A 16,191-nucleotide genomic window follows, 5' to 3' on the forward strand; every position below is an offset into this window, starting at 1 on the left:
GGCACACTTAAATATTATCAGATGTATTTTAAAAGGTTGCTTATCTAGGATTTGCCCAGCTTCCTAGATTTTAGATTAGAAGCAAAAATAAATGACAAAATAAAAATAAAATGGCTGAAGATGAGGAAGACGAGAGAGAGGTTACCCAAAACTAAGAAGGCACAATTTGCCAATTGTAAAATAGCTTCCAAATGTTTAATGTCAGGTCCAACAGTCTTACACAAATAAATAAGATGCTGAATCATCAAGTAAGACTAAAGTTCACCATGACAGGATTGACAAGGAAGGGAATTATAATGCAGTTGAGAATGATGTTCATCCACAGCCACTATGACAGCATCAGAGGAAAATATGTTAGTTATCAGTGGGAGCAGATGTCTATTATTTGGAACATAAATTCATGTGAGACAATGAACAATGAAGCAACGTGCCACTTTAGGTCCAAATGATTTCTTTGAAAATAGCTCTCTTTTAGGGAGAAGGTGAGTTAAGTTTCCAAACTTATATGTTTGAAAGAAAAGGGGTAATATATTCAAAGGGCCTCAAGTTTTTTTTTTTTGAGGTGCATTTGATTAAAAAGCTCCTGTAAAACTGAGTCACCAAAACAGCTGTGCTGAAATTTTAAGAAAATGCATTTTGTCATCTGTTCAGGAAGTCATTATGTAATAGGGAAAATATGCAATACTAAAGTACCAAAAAGTTGTGTGGTTCTAAACTCAGGATCTTACACCCTGAAATGTTTGCATAAATGTGCACCCTCACATTCATTGACTGTGTTAACCTTTCTTTGCACAAGAATTATCATGATACAGGTTTGTTAAAGACACAACAAACATTATGCTATAACTGTCTAAAATTACCACTGAGATTACTCTGAAAAAGAATGTTCTGAGGTCGATAATCAAAAAGAACAAAACTTGCACTACAATTATGCTTGAAATATTTAGGAACAGTCAAACAAATCTTAATTTACTATTTGTGGAACTTAACCAATTTAAACACTGCCAAGAAAGGCCAGGAAACCAGACTTCAACTTTCAAGCGCTTTCATGATGGTCCCTTGTCTGAATTTGGAGTAGTAAGGTCACAAGTGATCATGTTGTCGCTACATCTCGAGAACTTTTTTACTGAATATTTTCAGGGAGCAGTCAATCCCAGTGACATCTTAGTTCCCCTTCCTTGCTTCCACTTTATCTCTGGGGCAGAACTCTGCAATAGACTAAAATATTAGCTGTACTGTAATGATTCCAGGTTATTATTCTGCCATTTTACTGAGTTGTCAGGTCCAAGCATAACTGGCGGATCGCATGGAGACCACACCACAAGATGCCTTTTAAAAGGGTTTCAAGAAATGTCAAGTTTGCACATGATGACTTCGATCAACTTCCCTCAGTTTAACAACCTCAGCACTGGGATACACGTGAGCTTCTCATTTCTCACTATCACACTTTAAGTCATCAGGAACACTAATATTTCGAGAAGAAGCAATGTCATGCCCTCAAGAAAGCTGCCCAATAGCTTAAATTATGGTGCAATATCTTAGAAATCATAACATATAATGTTGGTCTTTTACATAGCTAGAGTCTAATTTAATAGCTATTTTTGATTTGAAGTTTGTCTCATTGCAAGGTGATTTAAACACTGAATCCATTTATAGCCATGCTACCCTGAATAAGCCCAATCTTGTCTGATCTCGGAAGCTAAGCAGGGTTGGGCCTGGTTAGTACTTGGATGGGAGACCACCTAGGAAAACCAGGTGCTATAGGTTTAAAAAATTAAAAAATAAAAGATTGTAAGCTGATAAGGTCCTTGTAATCTGTGAGGTCAACCAAGGGTTCCTTGCCTAAAAAATAAATAAATTTTAAAACTACTGAATATATCATTTAAAAAATGTTAGATATGAATTATACATTATGTATAATACATCTATGCATATTTGTAAAGGTCCACAATTTTTAATATGTATATGTATATATAATGTGGTGAGTGTGTATGCAGAAAGAGCACGTCCATTGACTTTGCTGGAAAAGAAGGCTCGAAACATAAAACAGCCGAAGTGGGTTGAAAATAAAGGTGAGAAAAGGTGTAAATTGATTTTTTTCTTTACTACAATGATCCAAAGAGGTATTACCTTTCAAATGTTTAACTGATATAATTTGGAAAAGGTTTAAGTGAACTGTCCTTTCTCTTTCATTCCTTCTTACTTTTGTTTCATTTTAGTAAAAATGGATGAAATAATGAACAGAGACAAATAACTGGGTTGCACTCCAAAGTGAAATAGCTCAAACCCTATCTTAACCATTGACCAGCTCTAGACCTTGGTCAAGGGTATCCTCTTTCATGTCAGTGTGAGGAGAATGATAAATGATAATCACCTTGAAGGTCTATTGTGAGGATTAATGATAGGAATGCAAAGTTCAAGCTCCTGGTGCATAAAAGACACTCACTTCAGAAAGAGTAAAAGTTTCATTTAAAGCAAATTGGGTGCTTTTCCTGGATTTAGGTAAAATCAAGAATAATGGGGATATTTTCCTCATAGTTATGCTGAAACATATATCTACTCGGTCACCCAGTAGATCACATAAATATATAAATCAATAAAGCTTTCAAAAATACATCGTTTGGGTCTGGAGCAAAGGAAGTGACAATTTTTCTTGCTGAATGGTCTTTCACTCAATGTTAAGGTTGATCACTTAATCTCGGAAAATCCAGAAAATTCAACAGCTAAAGCTCTCGCCTACACCCTCATTCAGTTCTTTGGGGTCTGTATGCCTCTTTGTGCTACTCTGCAATCTGTTCCACCTGTACCTTAATAGGCGGTCAAGTCACAGCTCGGTCCTGAAACTTCACTTTGGAATGTTCTGGCCTTTTAGGCTCAAAAAGAAAGTGTTTAGATTTAATGGTTTTATGGCCCATTGAATCCTGTGTGGTAGCCTCTAATTGCATCCAGGGGCAGGAATTTCTTTTAAAATCTTTTTTTTTTTCTTCTGACAGTTTAATAAGAATTTGCTAATACTCTGAGCATTCCTGGAACACATTAGGTGAGTTTTAATTTTTCTCTATTTGAGGTCCCAGCACTCCCTCATGTGGCACTTGTCCATATAACAAGTCAGAAGCAAAAGGATAAATGAATATTTAATCTTTTTCTCTTTCTTTTTCACTTTCCATGTTTAAATGGAGCAAAATAGCTAATTTAGCTCCATGGAGGATGAAATAAAATTTTATTACAGCCACTGTGTGTAAAACCAGAGAGATTTCCATGATAATGTCCTAAAAGCCTCAGTGAACAGTAGGCATTTTATTCATCGGTTCTTTGAAAAGTTATAGGCGCTCTACTTATCTGGCAAGACAGAAATTTAACCTAATAAGACCACTTCTTTTATATACCGCTAGCGTTTATTTTTATTGTTGCTTTTTCCTTCAATATTTTAAATATTTGTAGAAATTATTTTATATTCATCCTTGAAATTTATATGAAAGATAAAACTTAAAACATAAAAAAACCCAATCTAATAGTTTCAAATGAATGTGCCATTATAAGCAGAAGCATTTATATGGCTGCTTAAATATTATAATTGCAATTATTAAAATGCTGACTAAATATCTACTGCAATAAATCTCTTATTCATAACATGATGTACAGCACGCTGCTCTCCATTTGGTGTTTTCCAGTTTTCTTTTTTTTTCTAGCTTAAGAGTTTTAATTTTCATTTGTTTAAAATTCAAGCCCCTTAATTTCTGCTCCTGAGCTTTGCAAAAGTTTCACATTTCCTAATGAGTTTCATATTCTTTGGCTTATTCCTTCCATCCTCTCAAAACTGAAGGAAGAAAACTGTGAAAACATAGAACATTTGCAGTTAATACTCTAAGACTATAGCATAGCATTTACCTTAGGGTTCTTGCTGCAGTTAATGACATTTGGCTATATCAGGAACTGAGCAGGATATTACAGCCTTGCATACATTATCAATAACCATGGGGAACGTACTTAACTTCTCCAAGCCTTGGTTTCCACATCCACAGGAGCTGGAGAAAGATCCTTACAGCTTTGGGCTCACACACTGTAAGATGGTGGTCAGGGGCAGATGAGTTAATAAATTCGAATTGCCTGGCACACATTAATGGCTAAACAAATGTTGGCTAGCATCATTTTCCACGGACTATCACTTTTCAAATTTTATGTAGCATTTATTAAACACCTATTTATATTTTCAGGAAGATCCAGAGATAAATGCCTATCTGCTTGCTCTCTTCTATTCTGAGAATGTAGCTATGAGAAACGAAAGTCGAAGGCCTGCGAATGCTTACTCCGCCTGGCATAGAAGAGCTGGCATAAAAGAAAGAAGGTAGAGAATAGAGATGAGATTTCAGAAATATAAGGAAAGTCAGTTCTCTACTTTGAATGATCTCTCTTTTTGTATTCAATATAATTTTTAAATGCGGACAAAACTATATATAGAAAAAGTTATAAGGATCATCTACTACTGTTTAGAATTTTCTGTTTTTGTTTTTTGAGTTTTCCCCAAGTGGAGGCTTTCTTCCTTTGTTTTCGTCTTAGCAGCAGGACTCTTTCTTTAAAGAACTTTTTAGAACTGCAACATGCAACACAAGTCGCTGAGTGCTCAGCGACACACCTAATTTTCCTGAGACCCTTGGGAATAACCCCACCCTCTTTGGGACATGGTAAGCAAATCACTGATCTTGCTTCAGCAGAGCCCACTCTATCACTGAGGAAACGTAATCCTAGAGAGTGAAAATGACCTGCCACATGAAGTGAAACTAGTTAGTGGTGAATTTTCACATAAATCAGATGTTCCAGCCGGACAGCCCATGGGACAGCTGTAGCCCACAAAAGTATTTGTTTTGGCCCATACATTTTTGCCCCAAACAGTGTTTTAGAGAATTTTGATTTATTTGCCAACATTTAAAAACCAGTAGATTGCACATAAAAATAAAGGTTTCTGACATCTCTTAAAATTTGTGAAGATTTAGCATCCCACATGCTCACTCCCTTGGGGTAACAGTTGGCGAGTGTCAAACTGTCCCCCTTTTGATGGAACCTGCAATCTCAGGTCTGCTAATCTCCACCACTGAGCTGGCATTGATGCCTTCTTAACTTCATCCTTCTCTGGATACTTTTATCTGAATACTGTTATCAGCCTGACCCTAAAGCCATTTTTTAAGGTTCCTTAGTAAAGAGTAATTTTCATTTCCACTAAGGTCTTAATGGAGTATACTTTTCTGAACGTGGCTTTTCATGTAGAGAAGAGAAAGATTTCGGGGACTCCAGACTCTGAGGAGTAAATAAAATCATACTCATTTTGGGAAGATTTTCCTAGCATTTATCTCATGTAATCCTCATAAGAACCCCTAAAGGTAAGAGCTCTTATTTAACTAGGGCTGCCAGATGTAGCAAATAAACATACAGCACACCCAATTATAAATAATTTTTGTTTATCTGAAGTTCACATATAACTGGCTCCCTGTATTTTATTTGGCCATCCTGAAAATGAAAAAAGAGTAGCTCTATTGGTCACTTTATAACCACGCAGCTGTGTAAAAAAGTAAAGCTCTGTTCTTGGGCCCAGTTTATGTTGAGGAAGTGCCCCACAGTAGTGAGAAGCAAGGCCCGAAGATCCTTGAAGTAGAGCCCCGTGATCCAGTCTGGAGAGCCAACTGTGAAAGCGAGACTGTAGAACCGCAGCAACTTCCAGAACTTTCTAGATGCCCATTTTAATTATTCAGGCCAGATCATTCTCTGGGTATTTAAATAACCCTCACCTATACTTACTGACTAGGCTGATGGGGATACTTTCTCCAGAGAGAACTGCTCAGTAACCCCTGTCCTCTGAACGTGGCCCCTTCTCGCTAAAGACAAAGACCCTAGAAATAGGAAACCTTGATTAAGGGCCAGATAATTAGGGAGGTGGAGGAAAAAAACCTCTACAACAAGGTCCATAGATTTCACAATCTCCCCAAGGATCAGGCTTGCTTGAGACAATTTCCATATTTTGAAACAACAGAGTAAATCAAATATCTGCTACATAATTCCATATTGACTTACTGAGTTTTGAGCAAAGAAAGCAGTCTCTACCAAAGGTGAATGCTCTCACACTCTTAAATTTGCCTGCAGCTATATATACTCTTCAGTTAGACATTGTCTTGGTTTGCATCCTACCAAAAGCCAACAATGGGACAAAGATATAAGTTCAAGTCTTTTTGGGGGAATGATGACAAGGTAAATTGAAGGAGCAGGAAAAGAGAGGGATGGGAGGGCAGTCAGTGAAGGGCGTATGAATGGGCAGGTAACGTCTGAGGGCAACTGGGGCTTAATCCCATTCGGGAACACTGGGTGACAGTACTCGGAAATGCTTCAGTTACCCTCATCAAAGAGAGCTCAAGTATTTATTCACCAGCTCCTATATATCATTGGCTGAGCAGTCCTCCCATTAACACACTCCCAACCCACCCTACCTGACATTTGTCATTCTGTTGCCAGAGAAAATATCTGGCGAAAAGTTGCTGGTTCTGGTACAAATGGTAAGTGACAAGGGAATACACCCCGGGCACCAACAGCATCTGCTCCAGATACACACCCTTTCCTTCCATGTCACCGATCTGTCCCACAACCGAAACATGCCAACCCAGGGATACTCTTTGTTATGAGCTAATTACCCGTTTCAACATTAATCTAAATATTAAATAGACCATCAACCCCATAGGTGGGCACATGGAATACAGAAAATGGTAAGAATGCTGAAATCCTCGAAGGACGTTGTACCACAAATCTGAAACATAAACTGCGACGTCACTGCCCTTACAGGTGCCAGATCCTGGATCTAAGATTCTTGAGGGTATTGCCAATTCCCTCAGTGTGACCACACCTTTGTTTTCCTTGTTCTGCCTTATCCCAGTGTCTACCAAGTACCTCACTCTTCTGGGGGGCCTGTTTGTATGAATATAAATTAATTACATTTAGGAGATTATAACTGACAGATTAATGGTTTCTCCTCATGATATTTTATAGGATTTTATGGAAATTAAAGGCTGCATAAGGTGCATAGGAGCCCAGACTCTGGAGCCAGACTGCATGGGTCTTAATCCCATCTTTATTATTTTTGAGTTGTGTGACCCTGGGCAAGTTATTCATCTGCTGTGGGCCTCAGTTTCTCATGTGTAAAATGGACTTAATAATAGTACTACATCTTTGGGCTGCTCTGAGGATTAAATGCTTTAATACTTGTACTTAAAATAGTGCCTGGAACATGATAATTGCTTTATAAGTGTTTGATAAATAAATGTAAAGGAATACTACAATACAATAAGGATTTCATAATGCCTCATGGTAAGTGCCCGGAGAAATTCATGTTGTATAGAACAGTCCTACCTAGTTCCTAAGTAAGCTTTCTTATTTTTCTCCTACACCACCCCCATCACAAATAAGGAGCACTGATCTTGGCATCATCAGAAGTGAGGTGGAGAGTAAGTCCTGTTGTTTGCTAGCTATGGAAACCTGATTCTCTGGAACTCTAGCTCTTTGTCCACAAACTGGGGACAGTGACACTTGTCAAAAATGAGACAAAGTAAAAAGTTTTATATATGTGTGTGCATAATTTTCAGGCTCAGGGTGTTTTACCAAGTGAGCTCTGCTTACTGCCTTCTTTTACTTCCTCTCCATCGTTTCCATTCTCTTCATCTTCTTTTTTTCCATTTTTCTCTCTTTTAAATTTAGTATTTATTGTTTCCTTCTCATAAAATAATTCAAAGGAAATTTTATAAATATGGACCAAAAATAAGAGTATAAAGTCAGGAGTAATCCCATCATTTATAAATAAACACTTGTAAAATGTAGTCTGCATTCTTAGTCTTTAGTCTAAAATAAAATAAATGTATGTTAGGAACTTACTATTGTTTGTAACTGCTTTTAAAAAATTATTATATCATCACATCTCTCTATACTACTATATTCTTTCTATAATCTGATTTTTTAAAAATTATCTTATTTTTAACACACTCTCCTTTTTGCAATATTAAAATTACAGAGGCATGGATTGCAGAAATGTTTTTCCTCGAAATAATATTTTCTTCAAATTCCTAAGACAATTTACAGCATCACACAGAATTCACATTTTTAAAGCTTTGGCACACAGTGCCAAATTATTTTCTAAAAAGATTATTCCCCTTTACACTTTTCCCATGTTTTGAAGATGTACATTTCCTTCTATCCTGATTATACTGTATAATTTTAAAATATTAATTTGATGTTCAGAAAATGAAACATATGGCTATAATTTACTTTTGTTAGTGAAATTGAATACTTTTCATGTTTATTTGCCATTTTTATGTCTCCATTTGTAAATTTCCTATTTGTCTTTTTCCACTTACACTTTCATTTATTTTGTTATATATTCTTACTCAAATATAAGAGCTATTTACACAGAAAGGGCATTAACCCTTTGCAGTGTCATATTTTTTCAATTTTTTTTGTTTTCCATTTGTTTTCATTTTTTTATAGAAATTTGAGAGCATGCAAGTTTCAGGGTTTTTTATGTGGATTTGTTTGCTTCTGTTTTAACGGTTGCTGCCTCTGGCATGCTTGGGAAGGCCTCTACTATCTTAACTTTAAACAGACAGATATCCATTTAGTATTTCTCCTCCCTTCCCTCCCCCTTTTTTTTTCTATTCTCCCTGCCCATATTTCAGAATTACCATAAAGAAATGGCTGGGGCCCAAGACCACTTATCTGCATGTACTGCTAGAATTAAAGAGGCTCCAAGCACTGACCTAAGTCTGTTCAGGGCAACCTTATCGTGTCATGTTGATATTCCTGGCAGAATGCTGTGGAAGACGTTTCAGGGAGGGAAGTGAATCTACAAGGTCCTCATTTCTTAGAACTAAAATACTTTAAAATAGTATTTAATGTGTGCTCTTTGGGCCTGAATTTCCTGCCCTGCTTAGCATCAAAAGAAGTCTGATAGAATTCATTATCAACTTTTATATAAGTTTCTGAGGCAGAATGTGGGGAGACGGATCATCGTGCATACCCTCTCAAATGTTCATAGTTGCTAGGAAACTGGAAAGTTAATAAATTAGCCCTAATAAGGAATTTCTTTACATCATATTTGAATCTCTCATCACTCCCCCTTAGGCAGTTGGAAATGCTTGACTGGGAATATAATCCATCTGTAAAAAAGAATAGTGGCCCAAAATCATGGCAGAAAACACAACCAACCAGGTCACTGCATTTGCTCTTTCATTAAGAGAATAACGTAGGTTTGGGGGAGGCAGGAAGGGCTTTGAAATAAGGTAGCCACGAGAGTGAATCCTACCTCTGCCACTACCTAGCTGTATGACTTTGGATGAGTCAATTTTTCAGTGTTAATACTAACACTCATAAAATAATTAAAATTTATTGAGGCACTACTCTGTGCCGGGTGCTGTTTTAAGCACTTAATATGTGTGAACTTATTTAATCCTCACAGGAACCCAAGGAGGGAGGTACTATTTTTCTCCCCATTTTACACCTGATAAAACCGAGGCACAAAATGTATCTTTTCCAGAGTCATACAGCTAGAAAGTAGAGAAGCAGGATGTGCAAGATCAGGCATTCTGATGGCAGAGTCAAGGAACTTAATTTCTGTGAATGTGAGAACAGCCAGGGAAGTGTTTGCTTGATGCATACAGAGAAGTGAGTCCCTAAATAGTATCCACTTCTGTCCTGGGAGAGGACCTTCCTCCTACCTCGCACAGTTGCAAGCTCCCCATCCACATGAGCCATGCGCTGCATGGCGGTAGCCCCAACGCATATTGGCATGCTGACTCTCTGCCCTAAAATGGAAGTCGACAGGTCTATCTCAGCAACATTCCGGAGCATCCGTGGATACAGCTTCCATCTAGAATTAAAAAAAAAAAAAAAAAAAGTTTTGAAATTTCAAAAGCTTAGCTAGAGCTTTGGCATTCCCATTTTAATTAAAAAGAGAATATATTCTTGTATTTTTCCCATGAAGCAACTTGCTTTATAAAGATAAAGGAAAAGAGGTCATTTTAACACTTGTTAAGATGTAAAGTTAGCAATATGATGATAATGGATTTTTCAAGCCATTGTTCTTAATAAGGTATAATTAACATACAGTAGATTTGCCCATTTGAGTGTAAAGTTTGTGAGCTTTGACAAATGCACAGTCCCATAACTGCCAAAACAGTCAAGATCTAATACAGTTTACCATACTGAAAACAATTCCCTATTTCCTATTGTAGTGAAACTCAACCCTCACCAATCCCCTAACAACTACTGATCTTTTTTTTTCTTTTATCCCTATAGATTTACTTTACAACAATATCATATAAATGGAATCATATAGCCTGTAGCCTTTGAGCCTGGCTTCTTTCACTTAGCAGGATGAGTGTGAGATTCATGCACGTTGCAGCAGGCATCAGTAGATTGCTCCTTTTGGTTGATGAATAATATTCCACTGTATGAAGGTAGCACAGTATGTTTAACCATTCCCCAGATCAGAGGCATTTGAGATGTTTCCAATTTGGTGCAATTATAAATAAAGCCACTATGAACATTTGCTTAAAGTTTTTTTGTGTGAACACAGTATTTATTTCACTTTCTCCAAGCCACTTTGAAAAGGGTATATACAAAGGCATGAAAGTTAGATTTTTAATTTAAGAAGATACACTATGGCTACTTTGCCCCTCTCTCTATGTGTGTGGTAATTACTTTTAAAATTATAATATTTTTTTTCCAAAATCCTTAAACTGAATTATGTCTATTAAAGTATGATGATGAAGGAAGATCATTTCCTTTTTCAGTTTAATTGAGTATTTTCTTCAAAAATGTTATTTGGCAGAGACTGGAGTTTTTGATTTAAAGAATTTTTGACTACTGATCTTAAATACCTTTTTCTGTGATTCTTTCGTATCACAAAGAAAACTACCAAAACCAAGAACCAAAACTTCACTAGTAAAACTTGCGGGAAAACAAGTTCTCTTTCCTCTCAGCAAAATTTATATCTCCTATTTATTTAGGATTATTTTTCTCCTCATTAATAACTGATTTAAATGGAAGGAAGTACAGCCCTATATTTCTAATGAGCACTAGGAGCACTAAGATAAGTACACATACCTAAGATGCATTTACCTTTCATTACCGAGGTTTAACTCGGCTTCCAGAGAGATCAAGATTTTTAGTTAACGTAGTGAAGTGTGATTTAGTAATGAAATAACCAAAATAAATCAAACTTCCAAAGTTTTAATTGAAGCCTACTTCCTGTAGCGGAAGAAGAAATTCGGCCTTCATGATGCTTTGAGGAATAGCTAAGGGTCTGTAATCTAACCCTCCCTCATATAATGAAGTAAAAACATCCAGCCCCCTGAAAAGCATAATAAAGAAGTTTTACTGGGTGATTTCTCTGCAATTCCTTTGAACATCATAATTGTCATTATTTTCTGTCATACCACAAGCTCTGCTGCTGGAAGTCTTTTTTTCTCCACTGACCCTCACAGCATGATTCTTTGATCTCCGTTTTGAAGGGGGAGAGGCAGAAGCCTTGAAGAGAGTTTTTATTACCAATCATCTCTAAGTGTATTATTAGAATGAAAGAAAAAGATTTTAATAGCAGCCACTGGCATGCAGGCCTTGGGAGGCATTAATGTTTACTTAGAGCTGAGGAAACAATGGAAGCTTTTATAAAGAGCACACACAGAGCTTCGAGGCATCAGCTGTGTGTGTGTGTGTGTGTGTGTGTGTGTGTGTGTGTGTGTGTGTGTGTGTGTGTCTATGAGGCAGAAGGGACATTTTTAATGTCCAATTCCTGTTTCTAAGGCAAGGTTCAACACTTAGTATCTCCAAGCAGTAGCTTTACACTTGTCCACATGGTGGCGCCATCACTTTAATAACTGTGTGCTTTTGCTTCGCCACACACTTTATTTTCTGCTCTGAGAATGACATTGCAGAGACTTGTCAACTAATGTGCAAAATGCAATTCCTAAACAAAATTAGATAAAATCAATGGAGTGGGGAAAGATGTTATCTAAAACGTCCAAAGAGCAATTACAACTAACCTTGTCAGATAGTTCCAATAGTTTTCTAAGACCCTCTGGGCTCCATCCCCAATTTAAGTGTTTTTTTGCCCAAATCTTATATAGAATAGAAGCTGACGATAACCACTGACTGTGCTCTTTTGAGACTTCCACTTTGGAAAAATGACATGAAGACTGACATAACAGTTGAACAAACTGAATAATAGATATTTTCTAAAGGATGGAAAATAAGATGCCTGAGTAAAGGAAGTAGGGGAAACGTGGTAAAGCCAGAGACCCTTCAACAGGGCTTCTGACTTACACTTGAGAGCAAACAAGGGCCTCAGATTAATTAAAAAAGCAGGTGATATACACTCTCCCTCCCTAAGAGGGGCTACTCAGGTGAAGGAAGACACACATCATCCAGCTTTTTAACCACATGCTGTTACTGAATTCCACCTACTGAACACAACAAATTAATATTTTGTAAGTTCTATAGATGATCATAGTGTGCAAATTTCTCCATATTATTTTTTACTCTAAGCATTAAAACATAAAATATATGTATATATAAAATATATCCGGAGTTTTGTAATCTTATATTTTACCATTCATTCTTTAATGGTTTCAGAAGACCCATGAATCTCCTGAAATGGTGAGTGTGTGTGCATGTGTGCGTGTATGTGTGTGTGTATTAAGAAGCCACAGCTTTGAGGTGGGGAGAGGAAGGAAGGAGACAAAGAAGGGGGAAGAGGATGAGGGAGACAAGGAGGAGGAAGAAAAAAATAGAGCTGGGATATGAAATCCCTTTCCATATGATTCTTAAAAAACAAGAGACAATTAGCTGCTTTTCATAAAGCAAGAGTAAAAAGCAGCTTACTTACCCATTTTGCAAACTAGCTGAATGATTCTGTGACATTTACACCTTATGAGAAGAACGCAGAAAATGCCACTGGTGAGTTTATATTGTTTCTCAAATATTAGAGAGAATGATATCACTTTTGCCATCTGATATTTGTCAATAAATGATGCAACGAGAATGAGAATAGCTTCCTTTTCTAATATCATGAAACTTCCAAATGCCCAAATTGTAGAATTATTTTCCATCAATAATAATTTCACAAGAAGCCATAAAATACGTGCAGACCACGGTTAAGAAGGATACACTGAGTTGATGTGTAAGAAAATCAAAATACTGGTCTTTTTAAAATTAATTTCAATCAGGTCAGACCATGTAAAATGTAACAAGCTGATATTTGCTGTTCCTGTCATGTTTGCAATAGAAAACTATGTTCTTCTGGGTGTTTCCATCTATTTGACTTTGTCCTTTCGCTGGAGTAGGGGGTGGCACAATAATGTCAGAGTCCCAAGTCTTACCCCGAAATGTCTCCACGCAACTACTGGGTCACATAAGTAGCCATGCCCCCAGAACTCCAAAATGTGGTTGTCAGAGTCGAGTGCAGAGAGATAAAATCCATCATTATGAATGACCTTCAGTTGTATTTGTAGAAGGGAGAGGTGTATAAAGTTCATAAATGTGTTTAAAATGCCCTGTCATTGTGTCACAACAGGTTATCTGAGGTCTGTTTTTCTGCAATCTTCGTTTGAATCAGAATGAGAGATTTCACATTGATTCCCTTCATCATATCAATGCAAAGCCACCACAACCCTGGCAGAAAATCTATTCTTAGTTCCACATGATCAGCTCAATGACACAGGGTGAGGGATAAAGGGTCACCCAGCAACTTACACAGCAAAAGAGGAACTGAGATGTTAGATAGGCAAGTATCCCTAATGTTTGTTGCAATAAAAACTTCTCAAGTGGTTAATAGCATGAACCATTCTCCAAAGAAGGTGGAAATATATATATTCCCCCACACATGCTGCCTTTAAAGCTGGACAAATGAGAATGATCGAGGTTTGTGAATAGGTAGCATTATAAACCTATCCTCGGTATCTGTGTCCTATCCCCTAATTACTCAGTACAGACACAGGCTGAGAAGACTCACTGGAGCACTATGCAATTCCAGTTTACAGCTTGGAAGTCACCACAGCCTTCTACATTCCACAAAGTTTCTCAAATTCCCAGAGCTACAGAGATCATCCATCTGCTTTGCTACACCCCTTTGCTCCCTTCTCGGAAGCTTCCACTGGACCAACTATTTTGGGTCCGTTTGCATCAGTGCAACCCACCAGCCTTATGGAGGCCGGTTCCATGTGTGTCCATGGGAATGTCAGCTCCTGTGGACAGGAACTTTGTCTGGCTCACCTCAGCATGCAGTATAGTCTAGCCCATAGAGATTCTTAATAAGTGTGGGTAAATTAATTAACTAGCATGGGTTAAGGGGGGTTTAGGGGTGAGAAAGGCTGTACATAAATGGAATAGGTGGTCACCTGAGCATTGTGACCTAAGGAATGCTAAGAGACACCAATTCCATAAGCCTATCAGGCCTGAAATTTCTCTGGTTAAAATGACCTATTGGGGCTAAAGTGTCTTCTTCAGTAGACTACTAATAGGCGAACCACATTACCTGATGAACAGAGTAGATGTGGGCCCAAGAAGGGGCATTTCAAGAGCAGAAAACTTTGAAGGGACCCAAAACATTGATGATTGGAAAGATATAGAATTTTAAGCCTCTCTACTGTTAGTCAACTTTTCCCTCCCCAGGGCTCTTTCAGCATTTTTTCAGCTCATTTGATTTCTAGAGAAGCTCTGAGACAAAATCAAGTCCGAAGGGGTTTGGAGGAGGCTCCAACCTTCACCTCATTTTCAGGCTCCTACATTGATTTGCAGGTGAATTCATGCTTCGTGCCAGGGAATGAATTGGTTAGAAAGGTTTTATTTCTCCTAATTTACACATAGAAATGTGATTTTGAGTAATTTTGCTTTAGACTAAAGAAGAAATCAAAAAGGAATGCAGATTCTTTACTCGGGATATTTTCTGCCTTTTTTTCTTTAATTTATCACCATCAATGAGCACCCACAAAATTCACTGGCTTTACTAACGGCTATAACGTAAAATGGATGAGCCTGAATGAGTACAGCAAATAAACTGTTTTTGTAACTGCTCAGACATAAAATACTTCTTTAGAGTTATTTTGTTTCTTGTTTTTATTACAAGCAGAAAACATAAATCATGACACCCACCATCTTATACTTTGAAATACAAAAGTCAAGGGAAAACTAACCTGGGAAGAGAGAGAAAGCTCTTTGGAACAGAGATGAAACATTGAAGTTGAAAGATTAATGCTATATAGAAAAAATGAAATCTAAAGTGAACATTTAGACAACGGTAATCAAAATGAATAATAACGAAAAAAGCTAGCAGGATAGGAATAGTTGAGGCAACAATCTGTTCTGGTTCGACCAGGGAAGATGACTACCTTGCATTTAATGCTGTTTCCCACACCATAAACGTAACCCCCACTGCCATACTCAGAGAAAAAAAAATGGGGTCCTCAGAACTTATCACTATTTTTAATATAGTTCAATTAATTATCCACATAATACCAAGAGAGGAAACAGCATTAGCTTTTTCAGCCAATTGTTCGATAGTCTCAGGCTTACAATAATTTAAAACAATTTAAAAACTTAAGATTTCTCACAGCCTCAAGAATTTTCCCCTCTTTACTAAGCGTGTATCTACATGAAAAATTCCACATTGAAACTAGAAGATCTTATTTTGGTAGAACATTTTTGGGTAATTTTAAAACATGATTTTAAAATAAAAAAGTTTTCTTACCTGGAAAATGCTGCAATATTATCAGCCAAAGTCTCCTGATCATTTGCCCCTGACCTGTAATAGTCATATATAGACTTTTGAAGTACTGATTTAGCATGTTGTTCATAATCACTGATACAGAGTAGCCGGGTGAACATTTTCATGAGTTATTGCAATCCCAAGTTGTTTGTATTTTCTTCCTGTGTTGCCTTCTATATCTTGACAATTCTGTTATTTGACAATTATTAACAGACTTATTCCAAAGTCCAGATATAGTTCTCTGGTGATTAATTACATTAGATGAGCAAACATGTTTAGATTTTGCAATTTCATTTGTAGCTGTCTGCCAAAGAAAAGCAACACCTATGCCATAAGAATTTGGGTTGGGGAGGCAACAATGCCACATTAAAAAAAAGGCAGAAGAATGAGTTAAAAATTAAGGA

The 16,191-nt window shown here is 37.1% G+C and overlaps 1 protein-coding gene and 1 pseudogene across 1 annotated transcript in view; one reads left to right on the forward strand and one right to left on the reverse strand.

Moving 5' to 3' along the window:
- The window catches only part of HAO1 (hydroxyacid oxidase 1), a 49,303-nt gene extending 33,340 nt beyond the window's left edge, over nt 1–15,963 (reverse strand). The window contains exons 1-2 of the mRNA XM_016140584.2: nt 15,770–15,963; nt 9,741–9,892 (exon numbers count right to left, since the gene is read on the reverse strand). Of these exons, the coding sequence (XP_015996070.1) occupies nt 9,741–9,892; nt 15,770–15,912 (295 nt within the window). The 5' untranslated portion in view covers nt 15,913–15,963. The remainder of the gene's footprint in view (nt 1–9,740; nt 9,893–15,769) is intronic.
- On the forward strand, nt 1,649–1,767 carry LOC118610202 (annotated as a pseudogene).
- Nucleotides 15,964–16,191: the final 228 nt, after the last annotated feature.

Source organism: Rousettus aegyptiacus, unplaced genomic scaffold (assembly GCF_014176215.1).
Source record: "Rousettus aegyptiacus isolate mRouAeg1 unplaced genomic scaffold, mRouAeg1.p scaffold_m13_p_12, whole genome shotgun sequence".
NCBI lineage: Eukaryota > Metazoa > Chordata > Mammalia > Chiroptera > Pteropodidae > Rousettus > Rousettus aegyptiacus.